The sequence below is a fragment of the Mus musculus genome, chromosome 18, assembly GCF_000001635.26.
Source record: "Mus musculus strain C57BL/6J chromosome 18, GRCm38.p6 C57BL/6J".
NCBI lineage: Eukaryota > Metazoa > Chordata > Mammalia > Rodentia > Muridae > Mus > Mus musculus.
In genome coordinates, this window is record NC_000084.6 from 33455927 (window position 1) to 33475697 (window position 19771).

The following is a 19771-nucleotide window of genomic DNA, read 5'->3' on the forward strand; positions in this document are numbered from 1 at the left end:
GCTGAGATAGTCTGGTAACCTGAGCTAGAACACTCAGCCATCTGGAAGACGCCCGCACCATGGCTTCTTGTTGCTTAGCAAATCAAGCTCTTGACTTCCAGGTCTGACTTTTGAGACTCACCCTTGATAGCACAGAGCCTCTTAACGGGAATCAAATGCTTTTGCAAGTATACATGTCTGATATATCCTTTTCATTTGGAATTCCCTTCTGCCGCCTCTAAATATTCTTAATTCTTCAGGCACCCAATGCTCAGTGAAGACTAGTTTCAAGACTTAGGAATAGAAAACGTAGTAAGGCGTATTACTCCCTATCAAGGAGAAAAGCCTTACTTACAGGGTTTAGGCTTTGTGCTAACACCAGTCAGCTGAGCATATCTTCCTGAAATGCTGTGTTGGGGCTTCTTACACTATACTCAGGCTGACTGATGCAGTCAGCCGTGGGTAATTAGAGGTGGCACACATGCTCTAAACCTGCCAGTTCTAGCTCTAGATCAATTTCTATTTCATTAACGAGAAAGCCTTCCAACAGTACCATCCATCTCCAACCTCAGTATCCCCTTTGGGAATCTTACATATAGCTCTGGATTGTGGAGGCTCGCAGTGTTGCATTTGCTGTGCGTGATAGTCTTTCGTTGACAACTAAAATACGCATGTGCTGAGGTCAGGGTCCAGGTGTGTGCCTTCTGCAATGTAAGTAAGCATGATTACTTGAAAATGATGTGCAGTTGGGAGGTGAAGGACATCTATTCCCACAGCTAACTCTTCTTATTCTTGTGTGTTCAAGCATGCTGCCTTTCTGTCCTTGGGGCCAAAGGCTCAGATTATACTCAAAAGAAGTGAGTGTTAAAGTTGCGAGGCTGGCAGTGAAGCACCCCTTGGATTCGGGAGGGGATTTTTTACAGCTGTAGGATAAGCCGCTGAGAGCTTTGAGGGCCACAGATGGATCAGACCCAGAGTGCAGGAACCTCATTGCCCACTGGGGGCGTGGCTCTGAGCCCTGGGGACCCCAGCAGTCCAGGCCACTCTCTTTTGGCAATTGCCACACTTTATGGCTTGACCACAAAATTTCTTGCCCTTTTAACAAATAAATGGCAAGCAATTTCATTGCGTAAATGGAAGTTACAGCCACATCAGGTTCAGGGCACTTGACCAGGAGAGGTTAATGATACAAATTATGTCTACTTCACCAAAACTAATCGTGGCAACTCATTAGTGCTAAATTTTATCAACATCCGACTTAATAGACATTAGTGTGTACATACAAAATACCGACTAAGTTTCTGCCTCCTAGTTACTATTCTCTAAGCATGATCTATGAAGCAGACAAATCCTTTGTAGGTCTATAATCAGTTGAGTGACAGGAAAAAAGGTTATGAACTGCTAACAAATGATGTCATCAGGTTGGTTCCTATTATATCATTGCAACTAACGAGCGAATTGATACTGAGAACTTAGTGAAGAGAAATTTAAATGTGTAAGTCCCAAACTAATAGGGCTGGCAATATTTACCATTGTAGTCTTTTTAAGCTAATGAGATAAAATATTATTAAAGCTTTCTCAAAGATAAAAATGTCCCTAAATAACTATTTTGGATAAATTTAACCCCAATGCTAACGTATTTTCTAATTCAAGCCAGAAGAGCAGTTTAAAGTTGGAATCTTGCAGCGTATCATCTGACAAGATAACACAGTCCAAGCACACTTGAAATCGTCTCCCCTCTGTGTATCTGGATTGAAATTGCTGATAAGATTGCTTTATCCCTCGCCTTTTCTTGCACAGCACAAGAATTATACAGATAAAGCAAGCAAATCCACTCCTACATGACTGCAGCAACATTTGAATTACCAAGATGAATCAGATGAAATCAAAGGATTTTTTTTAAGCATAATTATTCAGATAAGTGTTTCACTCTTCCATTTCACTGAGGCTGTGAGGATCTGGTCTTAGATGACTTCGCACCCATCAACAGCACGAATGAGACAACATGGGATGGAGGACCTGGCAGCCCCTGCACCAACACTAGCGCCACCTTCAGGTCGCCCAAGACATCGGCATGCACTCGAGTGTTTAAAGTGACCAGGTACATACATATTTAAATGTTCAAAATTCTTAACTGGGAATTATTCATTCAATTTTGCAAAGTATTTGTATTTTACAAGTGCATTTTCTGATTTTAGAAGAATTTCTTTTCAGATTTAAAGCGAGGTGAATTCCTTTGGTTTATTTATGATAATCTGACCTATATCTAACTTTTTAAGAAGTACATAGTGGTAAAAATGGAACACACTTTGAATAGCTATTTATTCCAAGATTATTTTACTCAGGTATCATCTCCAACCTATCTATATAGCGCAAGAGGAAGCTGGACTGGGGCTAAATCCAGATAGACTGATTATCTCTTCTGTCCTCATTCCCCAAACAATCCTCAATTCTCCCCTTCAAAAGCACAGGGAGGCTTGAGGAAACACAAGATGGTACCATATAAAATTACCCTCCAAGGCAGCACCAAAAGTCACCTCAGCAACTAGTCAATTGGCATTCCAAACCCATTGACAAGGGCTGCCAGCAAGAGCAACCCTTCCCAGTCCTGACATTTTCCCTTAAACCAGGGACGATTATGTTAGTGTAGGGGGTATTGAGGGAGCTTGTCCATGAATGCTCCTTCACAGCACGTGCAGAAAGCACAGTGCCATGAAAGGTACCACAGAGCCATCTGGTCCTTTGTAAAGTATCAGCCATAGAGAACTAAAACGGCCCCAGTTCCTAGATCCCTGTAAAAACATTCCAAGCCTGTGCTTCTATGGCTGGGAGTGCATGGCAGACACACACTGGGAGGTAGGCCTCCTACCTGGACAGTAACTATGGCAGTGGAGTAAAAATCTGGCTTTTCAAACTAACTGCAATAGGATCACCTATATAGTCTGACCCCTTCTCCTCGTCATATACAGGTCATATGTACTTATAAAGTAAAATGACAAGTTGGCAACACATTATAGAGACTTAGAGATTGAAACCCAAGAGCTAAAGGAAATGAAAAACGAATCAAAGATCCCTATAGACCCGGGGTAATTACAAAGCTATGCAGACTCTGCAGACTGTACACAGTAAAGGGAATGGCATGTTTACTAGGAAACTGAGAAAGCTGGAGAACAAGCCATTGATAAAAACGGCATGGTCAATAAAGGTGCAAAAAACTATACTTAGAATTAACAACTTCACAGTATTCTTGGGTGGCACCACCTCAGCGATCACCTCCAACAGCAGAATCATGTGACTGGCACCCCGCACAACTATGCTTGGAGGCCAGAGAACTGAAGGCACTCATATTTATCATGTCACTCCCTCATCTGTTTGTGTTAATAATGCAAATGGCACTCAATGAATCTTGCATGTCTCCAAATTACTACTGTGAAACTCTATGTTCTAGTTTGGTTTTGGTTGCCCTAAATAAGATGGTACCAACCATGGCCATAAAAGGGTTCATGTGGCCTTGAAGTTCCGGTCCATCCAGAGGGGGGCCAGGGCAGAAGCCGAGATTGGCAGCGGAAGGCAGGCAGGAAGTAAAGCAGAGACCATGGAAGGACACTGCTACTGAGTGCTCCTCACCACTTGCCCACCTAGCTGGTTTATACAAGCCAGGACCACCTACCTGGGGTGGCTCCACCCACAGTGCACTGGGTCCTCCAGCATCAATCATGAATCAAGAAAATGACCCACAGACACGCCCACAGGCCAATACAATTGAGGCACTTCCTCAGTTGGGGGTCCCTTCTTCCCAGATTACTCTAATTTGTGTTAAGTTGACAAAAGCTAACCAGTACACCCTACCAACTCAGACTATGTAAAAAAAAAAAAAATCAAGAGGTTTAATCATAATCTGTAGGAGTCTAGAGTTTACTGACTAATTTCTTCCATTGGACTGAATAGATTATAAATTTGTATTTGAAATGAACCTTTTTAGAATATAGAGATCAGATTCCCTGCAGTATTTTACATTTTGTAGATGAACATGTGTGTTTAAAGAAAAAGCAATTGCTCATGTGTATTCCAGAGCTGGTCAGTATTTAAGCACCCTGCTCCCCATGAAGTAATTGAGTATATGAGCCAAATCTTCACGCAAACTAGATAAAGAGTTTTACAAAGTAGTTCCAGTTTTAATCAAAGAAAGGAGATTAACTTCATTTTGCTAAAAAGAAAGACATCTTTAGTATCAGGCTTTAAAAATATATATTTGAACCTTTTTTCTCTCTTACATTACTAGACACAAGGAATTTTTAAGAACTGGGACTTTCCAGATACGAGAATTGCTAGAAAGTGACTTGGAATCACCCTCAGACAATAACTGCTGGTGGTTTTATTTCAGGCAATGGGCTTGTGCCAGGAAGGACTCACGCCTTGATGAAAGGCGCACCGAAAACTTGTGAGAATTTTTTGGTTTCACGGGTAAAAATCCTCCCAAGAGAAACAAAGTGTGACCATGCTCTCTGCCACCACACACCACGGACTACAGGAAGAAATCAGCATTTAATAGTAATTTGTTTGCCTTTGAGCCTTTGAGTGATCCCGATCCCGGCTTCCACCCTCAACTTGGTGTGTCTCTCCTCCACAAAGCACACTCCGCCCCCTACTACAGAAACCTGGTATTTTACCTTGACCTTGATCTATATGACCAGGTTTGGCAGGGTTCAATGGGCCTATTTATGTTTAACTAAAACTGTCACTTGATACATTGCAACATACAGCCTTTGTGGTCTGGCTACAGTGATACAAAGTGAGTAGGGCTTTAGGAGAGAGACAAAGTGGGGTGCCCACTCCAGTAAAAGAACTAAACAAAGCACACTCCACCACCACCTTAGTACTCCACACAAACGTTTAACTGCTGAGGTAATATGAAGGCAACTGTTTGCAAAGAACCCACTGCTTAGTTTGATTCTATGTTTGCCTCTTTTGTCTTTCTGCCCCCCCCCCCCCCCCCGCAACACCCCGCCCTGACTCCCCACGATTCTTTAATTCATTAGCAAGCTGGCCCAGGCAAAACCTACTTTGCTTGGTGCTTGGACGCCCACTTGTTGCAATGGCAGGCAAGGCATATGTTAAAAAATTACAAAGCTCACTCTTAATGAAAGGCAATCTGAACTCATTTAACTGCCTCTGACTCATCTTTCTTCTTGGAAGCTAGTTCTCAGTTGTTCTCAAAGAAAGCATCAAGTATATCATCAGATCCAATTTTAATTCACTAAATTCCACCCTCATTTCGAAGACAAATGAAAAGAAAAATAAATGAGAAGTGAACTAGGGATTCATACACATAAGCCAGGACCTGGGTGCTCTGAGGACCCTCAGCATCTTCAGGAGGGCACGTTGCGCTGCAAGGAGGCTTCAGAACACTTCTGTCATTTCTTTCCCTCCCACAGAAGTACAACACATGTATTTAGCTGCTTTCGATGTATATTTTCTATGTGGCTTCATTTAATCAGAAATTCAACTGTCCTCTCTGTATACTCCTTGTAAGAAATGGCTACATCTTAATTTAGAGGTTAATATGCCTGCCCTCTAAAACTGAATTTTCTCTTTAAAAAAAAAGTTATAAGTCAGAAAAAAAGCACATATATTTGAATAACAACACATAATGTCTTCATTAAAAAATAATATCTACCACTACTAAGGACAGCCTATACTAGAGCTTGTGGCTTGGGCACAGACTCGCAGATTTTTGGTAAGTTTTAGCTGCCTGTAATGTAAGAGCCACTGCTTTGTTTGAGCCTTCCTGCCGGTCTCCCTTCATGCATGTCACAACATGTCAATCTTCTTAAAGAACAGAATAGGTCCTGTTGTTTGAGTTAAATACATCCTTTCTCTGAGACAAGAATTTTAGCTTTGTATTCAAAATGACTGCAAGTCAATAGCTCTAAGTCACCACATCCAACTCCTATAGACTGCTATGCTGCAAAGCTCCTGCATGCTGGGGACAAAAAGAACCTTCTAAGGTCAGATGGGGTGGGAACAATAAAGAGTTAGGCTGGGTGAAGGAGAGCCTGATACTTCTATGTGATAAGTGATAAGCTGAGAATTCCCTCTGTTGACCATTTCTTACCATTTTGAGACTCTTAATAGTCTTGGGCTTCTTCTATTCTCCCTTCCTTCAGTCCAGGGAGACCAACCTGCAAAATATGTTTAAATACAGTAGACACACTGCTTCACCACAGGTCAGCAAATGCAAAATGCCTCCTTAGAGGTCACAGACAAATAACCACTTTGTGTGCTGAAGATAAGTCCCACGCAAATTATTCTAAACGTTTCCCTGAAGGGGCTTTCCAAGTGGTCTACAGGTTTACATAGGGGACAAAGGAATGCCTGGCACCTGGCTTTGCACTCCCGGGCTATTCTTAGTGTCTGGTTCATCTTTAAATTGCAGTTCAAAAGGTTTAGCAACTTAAAAGTAGACCCAAGTGATAAAAATAGATTGTTTTCTGGCTGCTCTTTGTTCCCAGACATACTACTGGCAGTATATTTGCAATCAAGACAGCAGAGCAAGAATCAGCCTTCCACCGTAGTGTAATGCCTCAGAGTGGATATTTTTGGAAATGGCACTGCATTACATAACCTTCCGTGTTTTAAAAAAAAAAAAAAAAAAAAACCTACACAAGGGAGAAAGTCAGGAATATACACCATTATGCCCTCTCCCCAAAGCAAATAAACATTAATGTACATGCTGCAGTGGTTTCCCGCTCCACCTTTATCCCATTAGAACACAACTCTTTTGTTAATGCAAGTTAAGGAAAAATTCAGATGAATGGAAAAACTAGAAGTTCTCCAAACGAGTATCAGAGGCACTAAGAGTTTTCCCATAATGTTGTTATAGAAACACAAATGCAAATCAGGTTATTAGCGGCGTCGAGAAAAAAAGTAGTCATTTATCTTTAATGCTCCCGCACTCCAAGTTCAACTGCTTTATAAGAACATGCAAGGAGGAAAAAAAGTGTTACAAGAGCTAAAACCCGTAAAGCCCCCCCCCACACACACACACACCCCGGCCGCCCGCCGCAGCAGCAACCCTGAAAGAGTAATCAAGTGTAAGGGTTTTATAAAGGGAGGGGGAGCTTGCATGCACCAAAGTGCATTTAATGCAAAGGAACAAAACAGCTCTCAACAACTAACAAGAACATTAACCACACCAGCAAGCAAAACCCCACCCCTTCACAAAAGAATTCATTTCTCTCAACTTGTGCATTAAACAAAGGAAGGGGGGGGGGCAAGTTAAATCCCAGCGTTAATGCAGCAGGAGCGAAATGACACAATTTTTCCAAGGTGTCAGCTTTAGCTCTAAAATTTAGAGGGAGAAAGCATGTACTCTCTGCAAGGTTGAAGGGTCCAGCTAAGAGCAAAGGCAAGGAACCACACAAAAGAGAAAGCAGCGCTCCCAGCTGGGGATGAGAATGGCATATACTTACAGACAAAAGCCCCGCTCCCTGTTCACTCTCTGCTTTCTACACCTGAAACACAAATGTGGATGAAAAAGGGCATCATGCTAGAAAGACAGCTGAGGGGGAGGGGGAGGGGGAGGGGAAAGGGGTGGAGGAAGAGGAGGGCGGAGGGGGGAAGGGAAACAAAACCCCAGCCCGCTTCACTTCCAAGAAGTGCAGCCTCGGAAAAGGAGGGGAAGGGTTCCCTGCCTTGCGCGCTCTCTCCAAGACTGTGTGTGTGTCTCGTGTCTCTCTCTTTAAATCAGTCTCTCAATCTCAACTCCTCTCTCTCTCTCTCTCTCTCTCTCTCTCTCTCTCTCTCTCTCTCTCGCCCCCCCCCATCTCCTCCCACCTCCTCCCCTCTCTTCTGCTAGTGTACTAGTGAAAAATGAGCTAATTCTGATGGAGCTGGCGCGCGGCCAGCGCCCCAGCCTTGCTGCCACCGCGGAGCCAGACTGCTTACTCGGCAGGAATCGGCGGCTCGCGGCCCCGTGGGCGCGCGGCCAACTTGCGCGCGCTCCCCGGCCCCCGCACCCGCGCCGCCGCCGCCGTAGGGCACAGGGCCCCGGGGGGGTGGGGGGAGGGGACCGCGCCGAACAGCCCCGGGACCGCAGCGCGCACTCTGGCGGGCTCGCAGCCTAGCTGCGCGGCGGCTTTGCAGACAAATAAGGAGGCGGAGGCGGCGGTTTGGGGGCGTGCCAGGCGCGGAGGCGGCCCGCCAAGGAGAGGCGGCGCAGCCCTACTGTAATAATAAACCTGCGGCCGGGGCATCTGAGGGAACCGGGACAACCACGGCCCTGCCGCCTTCCCTTTTATGTGCCTGTCCTGAGCATAGCAGAAAATGGTGCCCACGGCAGCATCAGGACGCGCTCGGAGGCCCTTATCCTAGCTGGTTCGGGCTCCCCGCGGCGATCGCCCCCGCGCGGGGAAAGCCCGAGGCTGGAGACCGCGAAGCTGGCGCAGCGGGGTCAGGGGCTGCGGGCAGGAGGACGCACACGCGCACGGTCGCGTGCACAATCACACGCGCGCACTCGGACACTTTCAGCCCGGCGCGCGCACAGGCTGTAAGAAAAGGGCTGCCTGGTGGGTGCAACCGGAGACGCTAGAGCCTAGAGCTTTTCTCTCTCCCCCCCCCCCCCCCCCGCTTTCAAAGTTCTCAGCCCCTGTAGAGCAACTTTCCTTTAGTTGTGGGTTTCTTGGGGGGGGGGGGGATCTGTTTTGTCTTTTAAGTTCATGTAAAAATTGATCTTTTCCTAGTAAAGTAATAGCTAGAAATGTTGCAACAAACTGGTCGCGTTGCCAGGACAGCAGGGTATCATACTATGGTAACTGTCAGAGATTTCTTAGTGAAGATTAGTTCCTAATTAAATTGCCTTGCCAAGTACGGGAGGGGGAAGAGACAGAAGGGAAGAGACGCGGGGGCGGGGCGGGGGGGGGCGGTAGGTGTCACTGGATAAAGGTTCCCAATGTCTTCTAAATTTGCTATGTACATTTTACCCCTAGTCATTAAAAGCAATGTTTTCCATTTTAACAAAGAAAAGACACATTTACAAAACTCAATTTTAAGCCGTATATTTATAGAATGTTTTTTTTTTTTTTTTGAGTCAAGCACTGGATACAGAAATAACAAACCTTGAAAAGTAATCGTTTACAAGCATAATTCTAAAATAACTACAAGCTTATTGGAAGACTGGAGTGCTTTTCAAACTACAACAGCAACTTGAGCAACAAGTACCTTTCAGAATGGCACGTGTAGGGTGCTTTGGAAGCCCAGAAGATCTCAGACTCCATTAAAAATGTGACTGTCATTGTATCCCCCAGGAGTGTTTGGGGGCAGAGAGCAGGGAAATATGCAGAAAGGGGCGGGTGGCTAAGAACAAAGAGAAGAAAAGCAATTCAGCAATTTTCCCTGACATTGGTCAATGTTTTCCTGTCAGAAAATACTGGAAAGAAAACGTGGAGAGTGATAGTCTGACTGTGGGAGAGGAGGCCCTGAGGAAACCGGTTCTCTAGTTTGAACCCCTGAAAGACTGGTCAAAGGGACTTCACAGGAGATCTTTGCCATCTTTCCCCCACTCACTACCAAACCAAAGATTACCAGAAATCCATCCCAGCAACTTGTCAGAAGTTAAATGTTGGATAGGAGAGATGGCTCAGTGGATCTGCCACCAAGCCAGAGGACCTGAGTTGATCCTCAAGACAAGTGATGGGGGTGGGGGGGAGGGGGAGATTAAGAAAAAAGACAGAAAATGTACGAACACATTTGTCCTTTGACCTCTGTGGTGGTTCCAGTCTGCAAAGTCCTTGCTGCACCCAAAGGAGGACCTGAGTTCAGATCCTTAAAACCCCTAAAAGGTCAGGTGAGGGGAGTGAACGGAACCCCAAAGCTGGGGGAACAAAGACAAGCACATTTTCCCAGAGTTCTCTCTCTCTCTCCAGGCACCCTAGCTAAATAAGAGATCACCAGGCTCAGTAAGAGTTTTCTCTCAAAATTAAATAAACAGTGGAAGACCCCCAGCGCCTGCCTCAAGGGTCTCGCTATACGGGGTGGCTTGCACCACAATGATGAACAGATATGCAATGGAGAGGTGGGACAGATAGAAAAACAGAGCCCTGTGCACACGCTATCCAGAGAAGCCCAGCTGGAGGCATGATGGTACCAGATGGTGAGAGAGAGGCCTGAGGTCAACATGATCTCTTTGCCCAGTAGGGTCTGTGGGATGGATGGAGTTCAACGGTCTGGAACTTAGCAGACGCAGGCTCAAGCCTGGAACATGATACGTGACTGTGGGATTTGCCCCTGGCTCTGGGCAACGAGAAGCCAGAGATGAGGAAAGGTTCACTTTCTGGATTGGACCCCCTCGAAGAAGGACCACCCATGGTCCGTGATGCAACCGGAGGCCGTGTTGGTATCTCTGGTCCACGCCGCTGGCTGCTCCAGGCGGCATGAAGCCTGAGATCCTAGCGGACATATATGGTCTGTGCTGTTGACTGACGCCTTGGTGATGTCCTTGGGCTTTGCTGCCTCGTGCTGATGTCAGTGGCCTGTGTAGCCACCTGAGGCTATGTTGAGGCCTCAGGTCCATTCAGCTGCTGAGGGGCATGAGTGGGTTGTTGGTGCTTAATAAGGCCAATGTTACTACTGAAGTGCATGCAGTCATTGATGTCTGGGCTACTGCCTGAAGCCATGTTGATATCCATGGGAAAAGGAAAGTTGTTCTCCTCCCCCACCCCCCACAGCCCACACACCCCGCTTATGGCTGAGGCAGGGGCCCAGTGGTGCTATGGGCAACAGAGAGCTGGCCCCAACCCTCCCCCACGCTGGCTGACTGTGATGCGGGCACTAAAGGGCTGGCCCTGCTCCTCTCTGGCCACAGCAGAGCTCTCCTCAGTTGATGACTTCTGGTGTGGATGCAGAGAAAGACTCATGCTCCCTTGTGAAGCTGCCCACTAGGAATGTGGCCATGCTCCAGTGAGTATATGGACAACACAAAATGTACTAAGTTTTTCTTTCCCTACCCTGCCCCTTTTTGGTAGGGGTTGGGTGGGTTCCAGAGGAGGGGCACCAGCAGGGCTGGGAGGTAAGCATGGTCAGGTACAGGTGGGACTCTCAAGTAACAGATAAATAAAAATATTTCTTCAGTCACATAAATAAATAAGTGGATTGGTAGATGATAGATAGATAGATAGATAGATAGATAGATAGATAGATAGATAGATAGATAGATAGATAGATAGACAGACAGACAGACAAGATATAGTGCTTGTCATATAGCAGCCCCCCTCTGAATTGAAACATTTACATTGCGGTAGAGGTTGAGGTTCCTAAAACTCAAGACATAAATGAATTTTACGCCTCCCTCTATGGAAAGGGAAGCTTTGAATTCCCCATCCCCTCCCCAGCTTGATAGCACCATTAAACAAAGGCTGGGGGCGGGGAGAGACTGTCCCACCAAGAGGTGGGGAAGAAAGATTTTGGATACATCAAGCTGCTTACAGTGTGTGTAGAGACTTTCATGGATGTGGCCTCCCTGAGTTGTGAGATACTTTTGGTGTGGGTTTTCTGTGATGTCGCTGCTTTTGAGTATCCCTGCTCCTGTTAGTAACCCCACTAAGAACTCATTAGTCCACCAAGCTGGACATTGATGCAGTCATTACTTCACTCTGTCCTGGGTTGCCTTTCAGAGCTAAGTGAATATGTGTATGTTGTGTCTTCACAGGAAAAGTTGTTCATGACTCCTGGCCTACACATAGACCACACACACACAAACACACACACTTTCACACCACACGAGAGCCCATAAACATTTAAACACACAAGCACAAATACACATACACATACTGCTTCTACATGGACACAATTACCCCAAGGTGTCTTTTGAAAACCAGGACAATTTTGGATTAATTAAATATTAGTTTTTTATCGTTGCAACCATAGATATCAGGTGACAAATATTTAGGAACACTGGCTCAAAACCATAGCCCAGTCATCTGTTATGTTCCAGAAAACATTTATAACATAACCATTCAAGAAGCATCTTTGAGTCCCTTCTAGGTTCCAAGGGATGGCACTAACTACTCAAGGATAGAAAGGACTCCACACCAGGCCACCTCACATAAGAGCTTTAGCAATAACTGTTTCATGGTTGCCTGACTGTTATCTCCTCCTCACTACTGCCTAGCCTGCAGAGTGTGCAGTTGGCTTGCTCTCCTTTTGAATCATGACACCACTTGCTCTTTCACAAGAGAAAGGCCACTTATAGCCTCAAAGACCACAGTCCAACATTCCAACTTCAGCATTTGCTTCTCTCCTAATCATTGAGTGTAACCAATCCATCCTGGTCCATTACCAGTCAGGAAGCAAAGTCTCTCAACAATTGCCTTGTCCAGGAAAGTCTCAAACCTCAAATGTGGGACCCACTGAATCTTTACTGGAACAGTGAACAATGGGATACTGAGGAAACATTTCTCCATTGTTAAATGCCCGTAGAAAACACATAGTGACAACCAACTATGTGCCCAGATGTTGCCAAATCCTCCTGTGAAGCAAGCTCACCCCTAGTTGAGAAAAACTGACTTACACGATCAGAATCGGGTGTTTTCCTTGAGGTGGAAAGGGCCTCTCTTGAGTGATGCGGACCATATGGAGTGGGTACAGGCCCCTGGATAGAATCGAGGTTTCTTTAAAGAAAGAGAAAAACCAAACAAAACAAAGTAGACAATGTCTTTATCTTCATGGCGTTTGTGAGCTTAGAGGACAGAGAAAGAATCAAAGCCAAAGACTTGGTGTAGTAGGATAAGGACAGATATATGATTCTCCTCTGCACACATTGTATACAGCAAGCGTAGAACCAAACTAGGCTTCACTGACAGTTCCATGAAGAGCCAATGCCTAAGCTGAATTCATGAAAAAAGACGGCTCAAATAAACCGAGGAAGGGGGAGGGGCATATCAAGCCAGGGCGGCAGGACCGGAAGAGTCATAAGCTTAGAAATGCTGCAGCTGGTGACACCCAAGCGTCTCGAGAAAAGAAGAACCCTGGGTTAGAACTGGACTCACGCACTCTGTCCCTGGCTGTGAGCATACCAGGGAATATTCCATCATAGAGTACATCAGAAAGGCTGCAGGACTGTCCCTCCTGGAAAATGCATTCTCATAGACACCCTCATCCAGCTCAGTGCTTCTCACATGTGCATTCCTGCAACTGTGTTTCAGTGAATGTGTTGCTGGGAATCACAAATCCCAGGCAGAAGGCTATACAGAGAATGGTTAAAGACAGATCTATGAAACTTTGAGTGATTGTATAGTCTTTTTGTCTGCATTTCAGCAGCTTTCAGTTGAGGTTTATCCCACAGAGTTACATATGTGACATTGTGGCCTGCGTTTCACATATAGTTAGCACTGCGCACATGGTTAAGAGTAAGCCGTATAGAGAAGTTTCTAGGATAAATCTTAGATGTCATATCATGTCTACTCTAGCCTTGGCTACATCTAGTCTTCTGATGAGAATGAATGTGTTCCTCCCCAGTGAGTCTCACTACTGCATACGCGTTGCCCCTTCCCCTTACCCCCTTCTTCAATTTGCTGCCTCCTGCCTTTTCAAAACTTTAGCTTAGATGCTCAGTGCAGAGACTCACACCTGCAACCTTAACGCTATGGAGGCTGAAGTAGAGTTTACCTTAGAGTTGAGGAATATAGCTTAGTGGAAGTGTTTAGCATGCATTCGTCTGGATTCAATCCTTGTTACTTCTACACACACACACACACACACACACACGCACGCACCAGTCTGTATCTTTTAGGAATCTACCATTGAGCTCCTGGTCCAATTTAGAAAGTTTCTGTATTCCTCCATGCAGAATTCTAAGCTTGTCTTTGTCACGTCATAGTAACATGACTTGACTTTCTGATTTCTCCACGGGAAGCAGAAGATGCCAGTGTTGATGGCTTCCCTGATACCCCTCCTTTCTTTCCTCATTGTTGATGACACACTGGCTTTTTACTTGCTGTTTTTTTACTCCTCATACAACCCACAAATCCAGATAAGACAGTTTTGAGAAATAGATCCTAATTATTTAGTCAATGGGAATTGACATCCTCGAATTTGATTGTAGACTGGAGAGGGTGAGAATGTTATGGGAACTCAACCAACCCAACTGATGATGAAGAATCATACTGCATACTCAAGTTACAAAATTCAAATGCAATCCTTATCACAATACAAACCCAGCAAAAATTTAACCAGAAAGTGACATGAACTGATTTCTTCCCCCAAGAAACATTATTTTTGAAAATGAATATGAATATGGAAGGTGGTTGGAATTGAAAGAGTGAACTCAATTAAAACGTTATTTGGCTAATCCCAGTGAGTAACTGTGAATGGCTCAAATTAAGCTGGAGAGCCAGGGAAAGAAGGGATTATTCAAGTTAATTATGCAGGTGGGCTTGCAGACCTCCTTAGGGTCTTCACACCACATAAGAGCCAAACTGGAAGAGAGGCTAAGATGGCGCCAGGAGTCAGGCTTTGCTCCTGCTGGAATGGTGAAGGTCTTTCCTGAAACTCAAAACATAGGAAGGAGATGAATTTTGGCAGAGGAATTGGTAGTAATGGGGTTCATTGTGTGCCTGTTTTGTGTATAGCCTACAATGCAGTGCTATAGCCTCTAGCCTAGAGTAAGGTTCTTAACACTATCTCCTTTATCCTCATGTTTCCTTTTTGTTGAGAGGTGAATGGCATCTTCTACAACTTTATATGCTGAAGTCCAGACCCTAGTAACTCAGACTATGACTTCTCATACAGAAGGTCTTTAAAGTGATACTTAAGGTCAAATGAGGTCATATGGTTGGACCCTTGTCTCAGGGCTAAGTGGCTTATCCTTTCAAAAGGAACATCTACGGTGCAGACACAGACACAGGCAGAGGGAGTAACCCATGAAGACAGAGGATGCAAAGAGCTATGTACAAGACAAAGAGATGTCCAGAAAAGCCAAAGTAAGTATCCTGTTGATTTTGTATTAGCAAAATTATAAGAATATATGTCTATTGTCTAAACTATCTAGTATGGGGTATTTTGTTAAGTCATGTCCATTCTAAGAAACTAATACACTTCCCTTGCACCAAATATACACAAGAGCAAAGGGCCTGTAGCACATGGTTGTTTTGAGAATTGGTAGAAGTCACTGTCATTTTAACACCTGCATTGTTCAACCTTCAAAGCCTTAAATGTGTGTGTGAAAGGTGTCTAGTGGAGGCGCCAATGAAATTCATGGTTCCTGGTACTCAGGACAGCATTCCAAAACACAGAAGGGAAAGGAAAATAACTCCCAACTGCCCCCCTCCTGTCTACTTGGAGCTTCCCCCGCTGTATTTACACAGCTGCTGAAAGCTGCTCAAAGGAGAATCTCAGCCTCACCACTGAGAGACACAGAAAACGCACTCAGAAAGTGCGCTCCTGGCGAGGGGCTCAGTTTATCTTGAACAATGACACAAAATACCAAGAACTGAGTCACCGAGGTCGATGGTGAAAGGAAGAGACATGAGAAATTGACAAAATGTGAATATGGATGCAAAATTATGTTAAAGAATGATTCATAGTGCCACTGTTCCATGAGATACAATGAAAAAACTTAAAATTAAAAAGTAAGTGTAAGAGTTAAGGACTTCGAAGATCCTAGTATCATAATCTTTTAAGTTGCCCAACATCTGGAAATGATTGAAATTCCCTGGAAAAGTCAAGCTAGTCCTGGAAGGGGGAAGTGTGTGTGTGTGTGGGGGGGGGGGGAGCTGCTGTGAAGCAAAGAGAAGAGAGGAAGTAAGGAAAAGCAGTCTCAGGGGAAAACTGTGCAGCTACCCCACGGTACAAAATCAAGCATTGTAAACATGAAATCTTATCCTCTTCTTGCCTTAAAACTGATTTAAATTATGGTGTGAAAATTTAAAAATAATACTAGTGCTTAATGCTATTCTAAAATAAGTAAAGGGAAATTATTCTAAAACCCCAGCATCTGATATGTGTGTCTCTGTTTGTGAGTGTGTATGTATGAGTGTGAGTGAGTGAGTGAGTGAGTGAGTGAGTGAGTGAGTGAGTATGTGTGTTGGGGGGGTTGGGAGGATGTTTGTGTGTGTATGTATGAGTGTGTTAGTGAGTGAGTATGTGTGTGTGTGTGTGTGGTGGTTGGGAGGATATTTGTGAGTGTGTATGTATGAGTGTGTGAGTCGAGTCGAGTCGAGTCGAGTGAGTGAGTCGAGTGAGTGAGCATGTGTGTGAGGGGGCAGCCCCCACTCTATGTATGTGCGCGCGTGCGTCTATATATATTCACTCGCGCGAGAGAGACCCACCCCCCCTTCCTGCCTTCCACTCAATCGTGTGCTACCATCAGTGAGTGTGTATGTATGAGTGTGTGTGAGTGAGTGAGTGAGTGAGTGAGTGAGTATGTGTGTGGGGGGGGGGGGTTGGGAGGATGTTTGTGTGTGAACTAATTTGCCTTAACAAAGAATTTTCTACCTTGCTTTTCCTTATCTAAGAGTCCCCAGGACATCACCACCTCCAGTTTCCATAGCATCACAAGGTCGCTTGATCTAAAATTGAAGTTGTCATCTCCCTTGGAAAGTTGAGAACAGCTTCTACTCTATTTATGTCTGTGCGCACATTTATACATATTTTCTCAGTCGAGGTGGAAAAGCCCCTCAAACCTTTCTTCCACTTAATCTTGAGTTTTCATCAACTCATCTATTAATCAGGATTCTTCAAGTGTCAGCTTAAGTATCACAGCACCTCTCTTACACTCCTAGACCATTTATCACTTCAGCGAGTACTGAGCATTTGTTTACTATGAAAAGACAAGGTGTGAGTCAGCTCAAAATGATGGACATGTTCCACCCAACTGCACTGTCCTGTTGGAACGTGATGCTGCGAATGATCATGAAGACACACACAATAAGTAAGTAAGGCATTTGTAGATAAAGAAAATTAACAGCAGACGACTGGTAAAGAACTCTGGGAAGAAGATTGATGGGAGAGACTCTCAGAAAAGGTCTTTCTCAGTTGACACTGCACTGAGACTTGACTCACGAAACGGACCCAGCAATTGAAAGAGCTGAGGAATGAACGTTCTTATTAGAGCAAAAAGGATGATTCAAAAGTCGTCGGGCATAAGCCAGTGGGAATTTCCAAGACATAGGTAAGCTTGAGTGACATCATTGGCTAGAGTATGGTGAGCATGGAAGCAGGAACTGTAGGGAAAACACCCCCACTGGGGCTGACTTCATCTAATCTCTCCGTGGATTACCATGTAAATAATGTGGCTGAAATCACAAACAACACTCACAGTTAACAAGGAACAAAGATTTAAAAACGAATATTTTCTGATCAGAGGCCTCATATATGCTATATTTTGAATATATGTATTATATAAATAGATATGTACTAATGGCATATTTAAAAGCTGAATCTTATTATGTCACGGAAAGTCAGCATTTCCCTATTTCAGTGGGAAATATGACAAAATGATGACAAAATCTACAAGAATACTCTCTATGACATCAGTTATAGACACTGAGCAAAAATTCATGGTTGAAGAATGATTTTTAAATTTCCCCTTAAAATAGCTTATAGATGGGGCTGGAGATATGGCTCAGTGGTTAAGAGCCCTTCCAGAGGTCCCGAGTTTAATTCCTAGCAGCCACATGATGGCTCGCAACCATCTGTAATGGAATCCAATGTCCTCTTTTGGTGTGTCTGAAGATTTTATGCATATACATAAAATAAATAAATAAATCTTTAAAAATAGTTTATAGATTGTTAAATATAACATTATGAGACACAGTAATAGGGGAACGTTTTAGAGGAATTGTCAATATTACAAGTTCACTGAAGTTTAAGACTGGAAAGTGCTTCAGCCTCCCTCACTCTAACACGAAACTCCTAGATCTTTAATATGCCATAGAATTGCTGTGTGAAAACTTACAAGTAATGTCTTACACCTGAATGCAATTCTTCGGTTGTACTCAAGTTGTGATGTTTAAATTATTGCTTCAAATCCTGTCAAGAGTTTATTTTTACAGTACTAAAAAAAAAATCAGAATTGAAGAGGTTGCTTTTTATTTTAAATTTAGAGTTCTTAGATAGTTTTGAAATTTTATTTAAGTATTTATTTGACATTTTATCTATCCCCTATCACTAAATGTATATAAATGATTTTAGGATTTTTTTTTTTTTGGTCATTAATGAAAAGCTATCCTCAAACAAAACAAAACAAAACAAAACAAAACAAATTAAACTAATAGTCTAGTTTTCTGAAGCCCAGAAGGCCAATTACAATATATAAATTTCAATATATTCATGGCACTTAGGGAACATCTGTATGCATTTGATAAGGCCATGCCATTCCCCCACCAAGGAACAGGTGTCCGGCCTCAGAGATGTAATAGCTTCTTCCAGATAGTCATTAGCACACAGATAGGGATCTATTGTTCCAGGATAGTAGTACAGTTCTCTTGAAGAACACAAGTGAAATCACCTTAACATAGCACCATAGATAAGTTATTTCAGTGAAAAGACAATTTTTGTTATCTATTAATAACCATAATATGAATTAGTCTATCTCACAGACCAACAACTTTGGATTGAATAGCATTGCCTTGTTATTAATTGTTACTGCTGCTTTGTATCTCTTAAACAGCAAGATGAAGATATCCACATGATCTACTTGAAGTTTTTTGTTTATTTGTATTCAACTAAAGCCAACACAGTCTTGAGACTTCTCGAAGTTTGTGATACTGCTTTCTAATTTTTGACACAATAAAATATAGTAAGATGAAGCAAAAACTGTCATGTCAAAATTGGACATGGAAACCCAATGGAAAGAAAAGAGTCCCAAGAGCAAGCAAAAGAGTCACAGACCCACTTGTTCTCACAGTCAGGAGTCCCATAAAGGTTTTAAGCTAATAGCTATGATAATAACTACATACACAGAGGACCTGGTGGAGACTCATGTAGGCCCTGCTTCTGTCTCTGTGAGCTCATATGATGTGCCTTGCTTGGTTCACGCAGAGGGCCTTGTTCTCCTGGTGTCCTCCACCCACTATAATTCTTATTATCTTTCTGCCTCCTCCTCTGCAGATTTCCCTAAGCTCCGAGGGGAGAGATTTGATGGAAACCTCCAATTTAGACTCTCTCCCTGCATAATGTCTGCCTGTGGACTCTGCCTCTCTTCCCATTTGCTACCAGAGGCAACCTCTATGACAATGACTGGATAAGGCATTTATCTATTAATACAGTGGAAGATCATTAAGAATCATTTTATTGATTTTTTAAAACCAGGAGTGTTTGGGTGCACCCTAGGTCTCTGGACAATCTGTCAAGTCTCTGGTTCTAGACTACTTAAGCAATGTAGGGCATGGGTTCCTTCTCATGGAGAGGGTCTTAAGTCAAACATTGATTGGTTACTACCACAAGTTCTGGGTCACCATGGTCTTAGCATGTTTTGCATGCGTGACAGAGTGTAGGTCAAACATTTTATGGCTGGGTTGGTTTTCTTGTTTCATGGAGAGGGTCTTAAGTCAAATCAAACATTGATTGGTTACTACCACAAGTTCTGGGTCACCATGGTCTTAGCATGTTTTGCATGCATGACAGAGTGTAGGTCAAACGTTTTGTGGCTGGGTTGGTTTTCTTGTTTCTCTCTTGGTCACCTGCAAAGTAGCTTCTCTCACCAAAGAGACAAGAATGTAGAAACTGGAAGATTCTTCTAGGCACCAGCTTGACTTCTCCATGTTCAATGCATTTTGTGGATATTGTCCTTGGTGAT

General features: G+C 43.8%; 1 protein-coding gene and 1 long non-coding RNA gene across 6 annotated transcripts in view; one reads left to right on the plus strand and one right to left on the minus strand.

Moving 5' to 3' along the window:
- The window catches only part of Nrep (neuronal regeneration related protein), a 27347-nt gene extending 18908 nt beyond the window's left edge, over window positions 1-8439 (minus strand). Inside the window, exons 1-3 of one of the 5 annotated variants that reach the window (XM_030250488.1) lie at window positions 8316-8439; window positions 7452-7493; window positions 6095-6161 (exon numbers count right to left, since the gene is read on the minus strand). In XM_030250488.1, coding sequence (XP_030106348.1) covers window positions 6095-6097 — 3 coding nt within the window. In that variant the 5' untranslated portion in view covers window positions 6098-6161; window positions 7452-7493; window positions 8316-8439. Of the gene's footprint in view, window positions 1-6094; window positions 6162-7451; window positions 7774-7926; window positions 8104-8315 lie in introns of those variants that run through there. The other 4 variants (NM_001109988.1, NM_001109989.2, NM_001267717.1 and 1 more) reach the window with 4 other exon arrangements.
- Window positions 8237-18784, plus strand: Gm10549 (predicted gene 10549). Its single transcript, NR_045415.1, has 3 exons — window positions 8237-8546; window positions 14850-14954; window positions 16488-18784. It is a non-coding gene; the product is annotated as a predicted gene 10549 (long non-coding RNA).
- The last annotated feature ends 987 nt before the right edge of the window (window positions 18785-19771 follow it).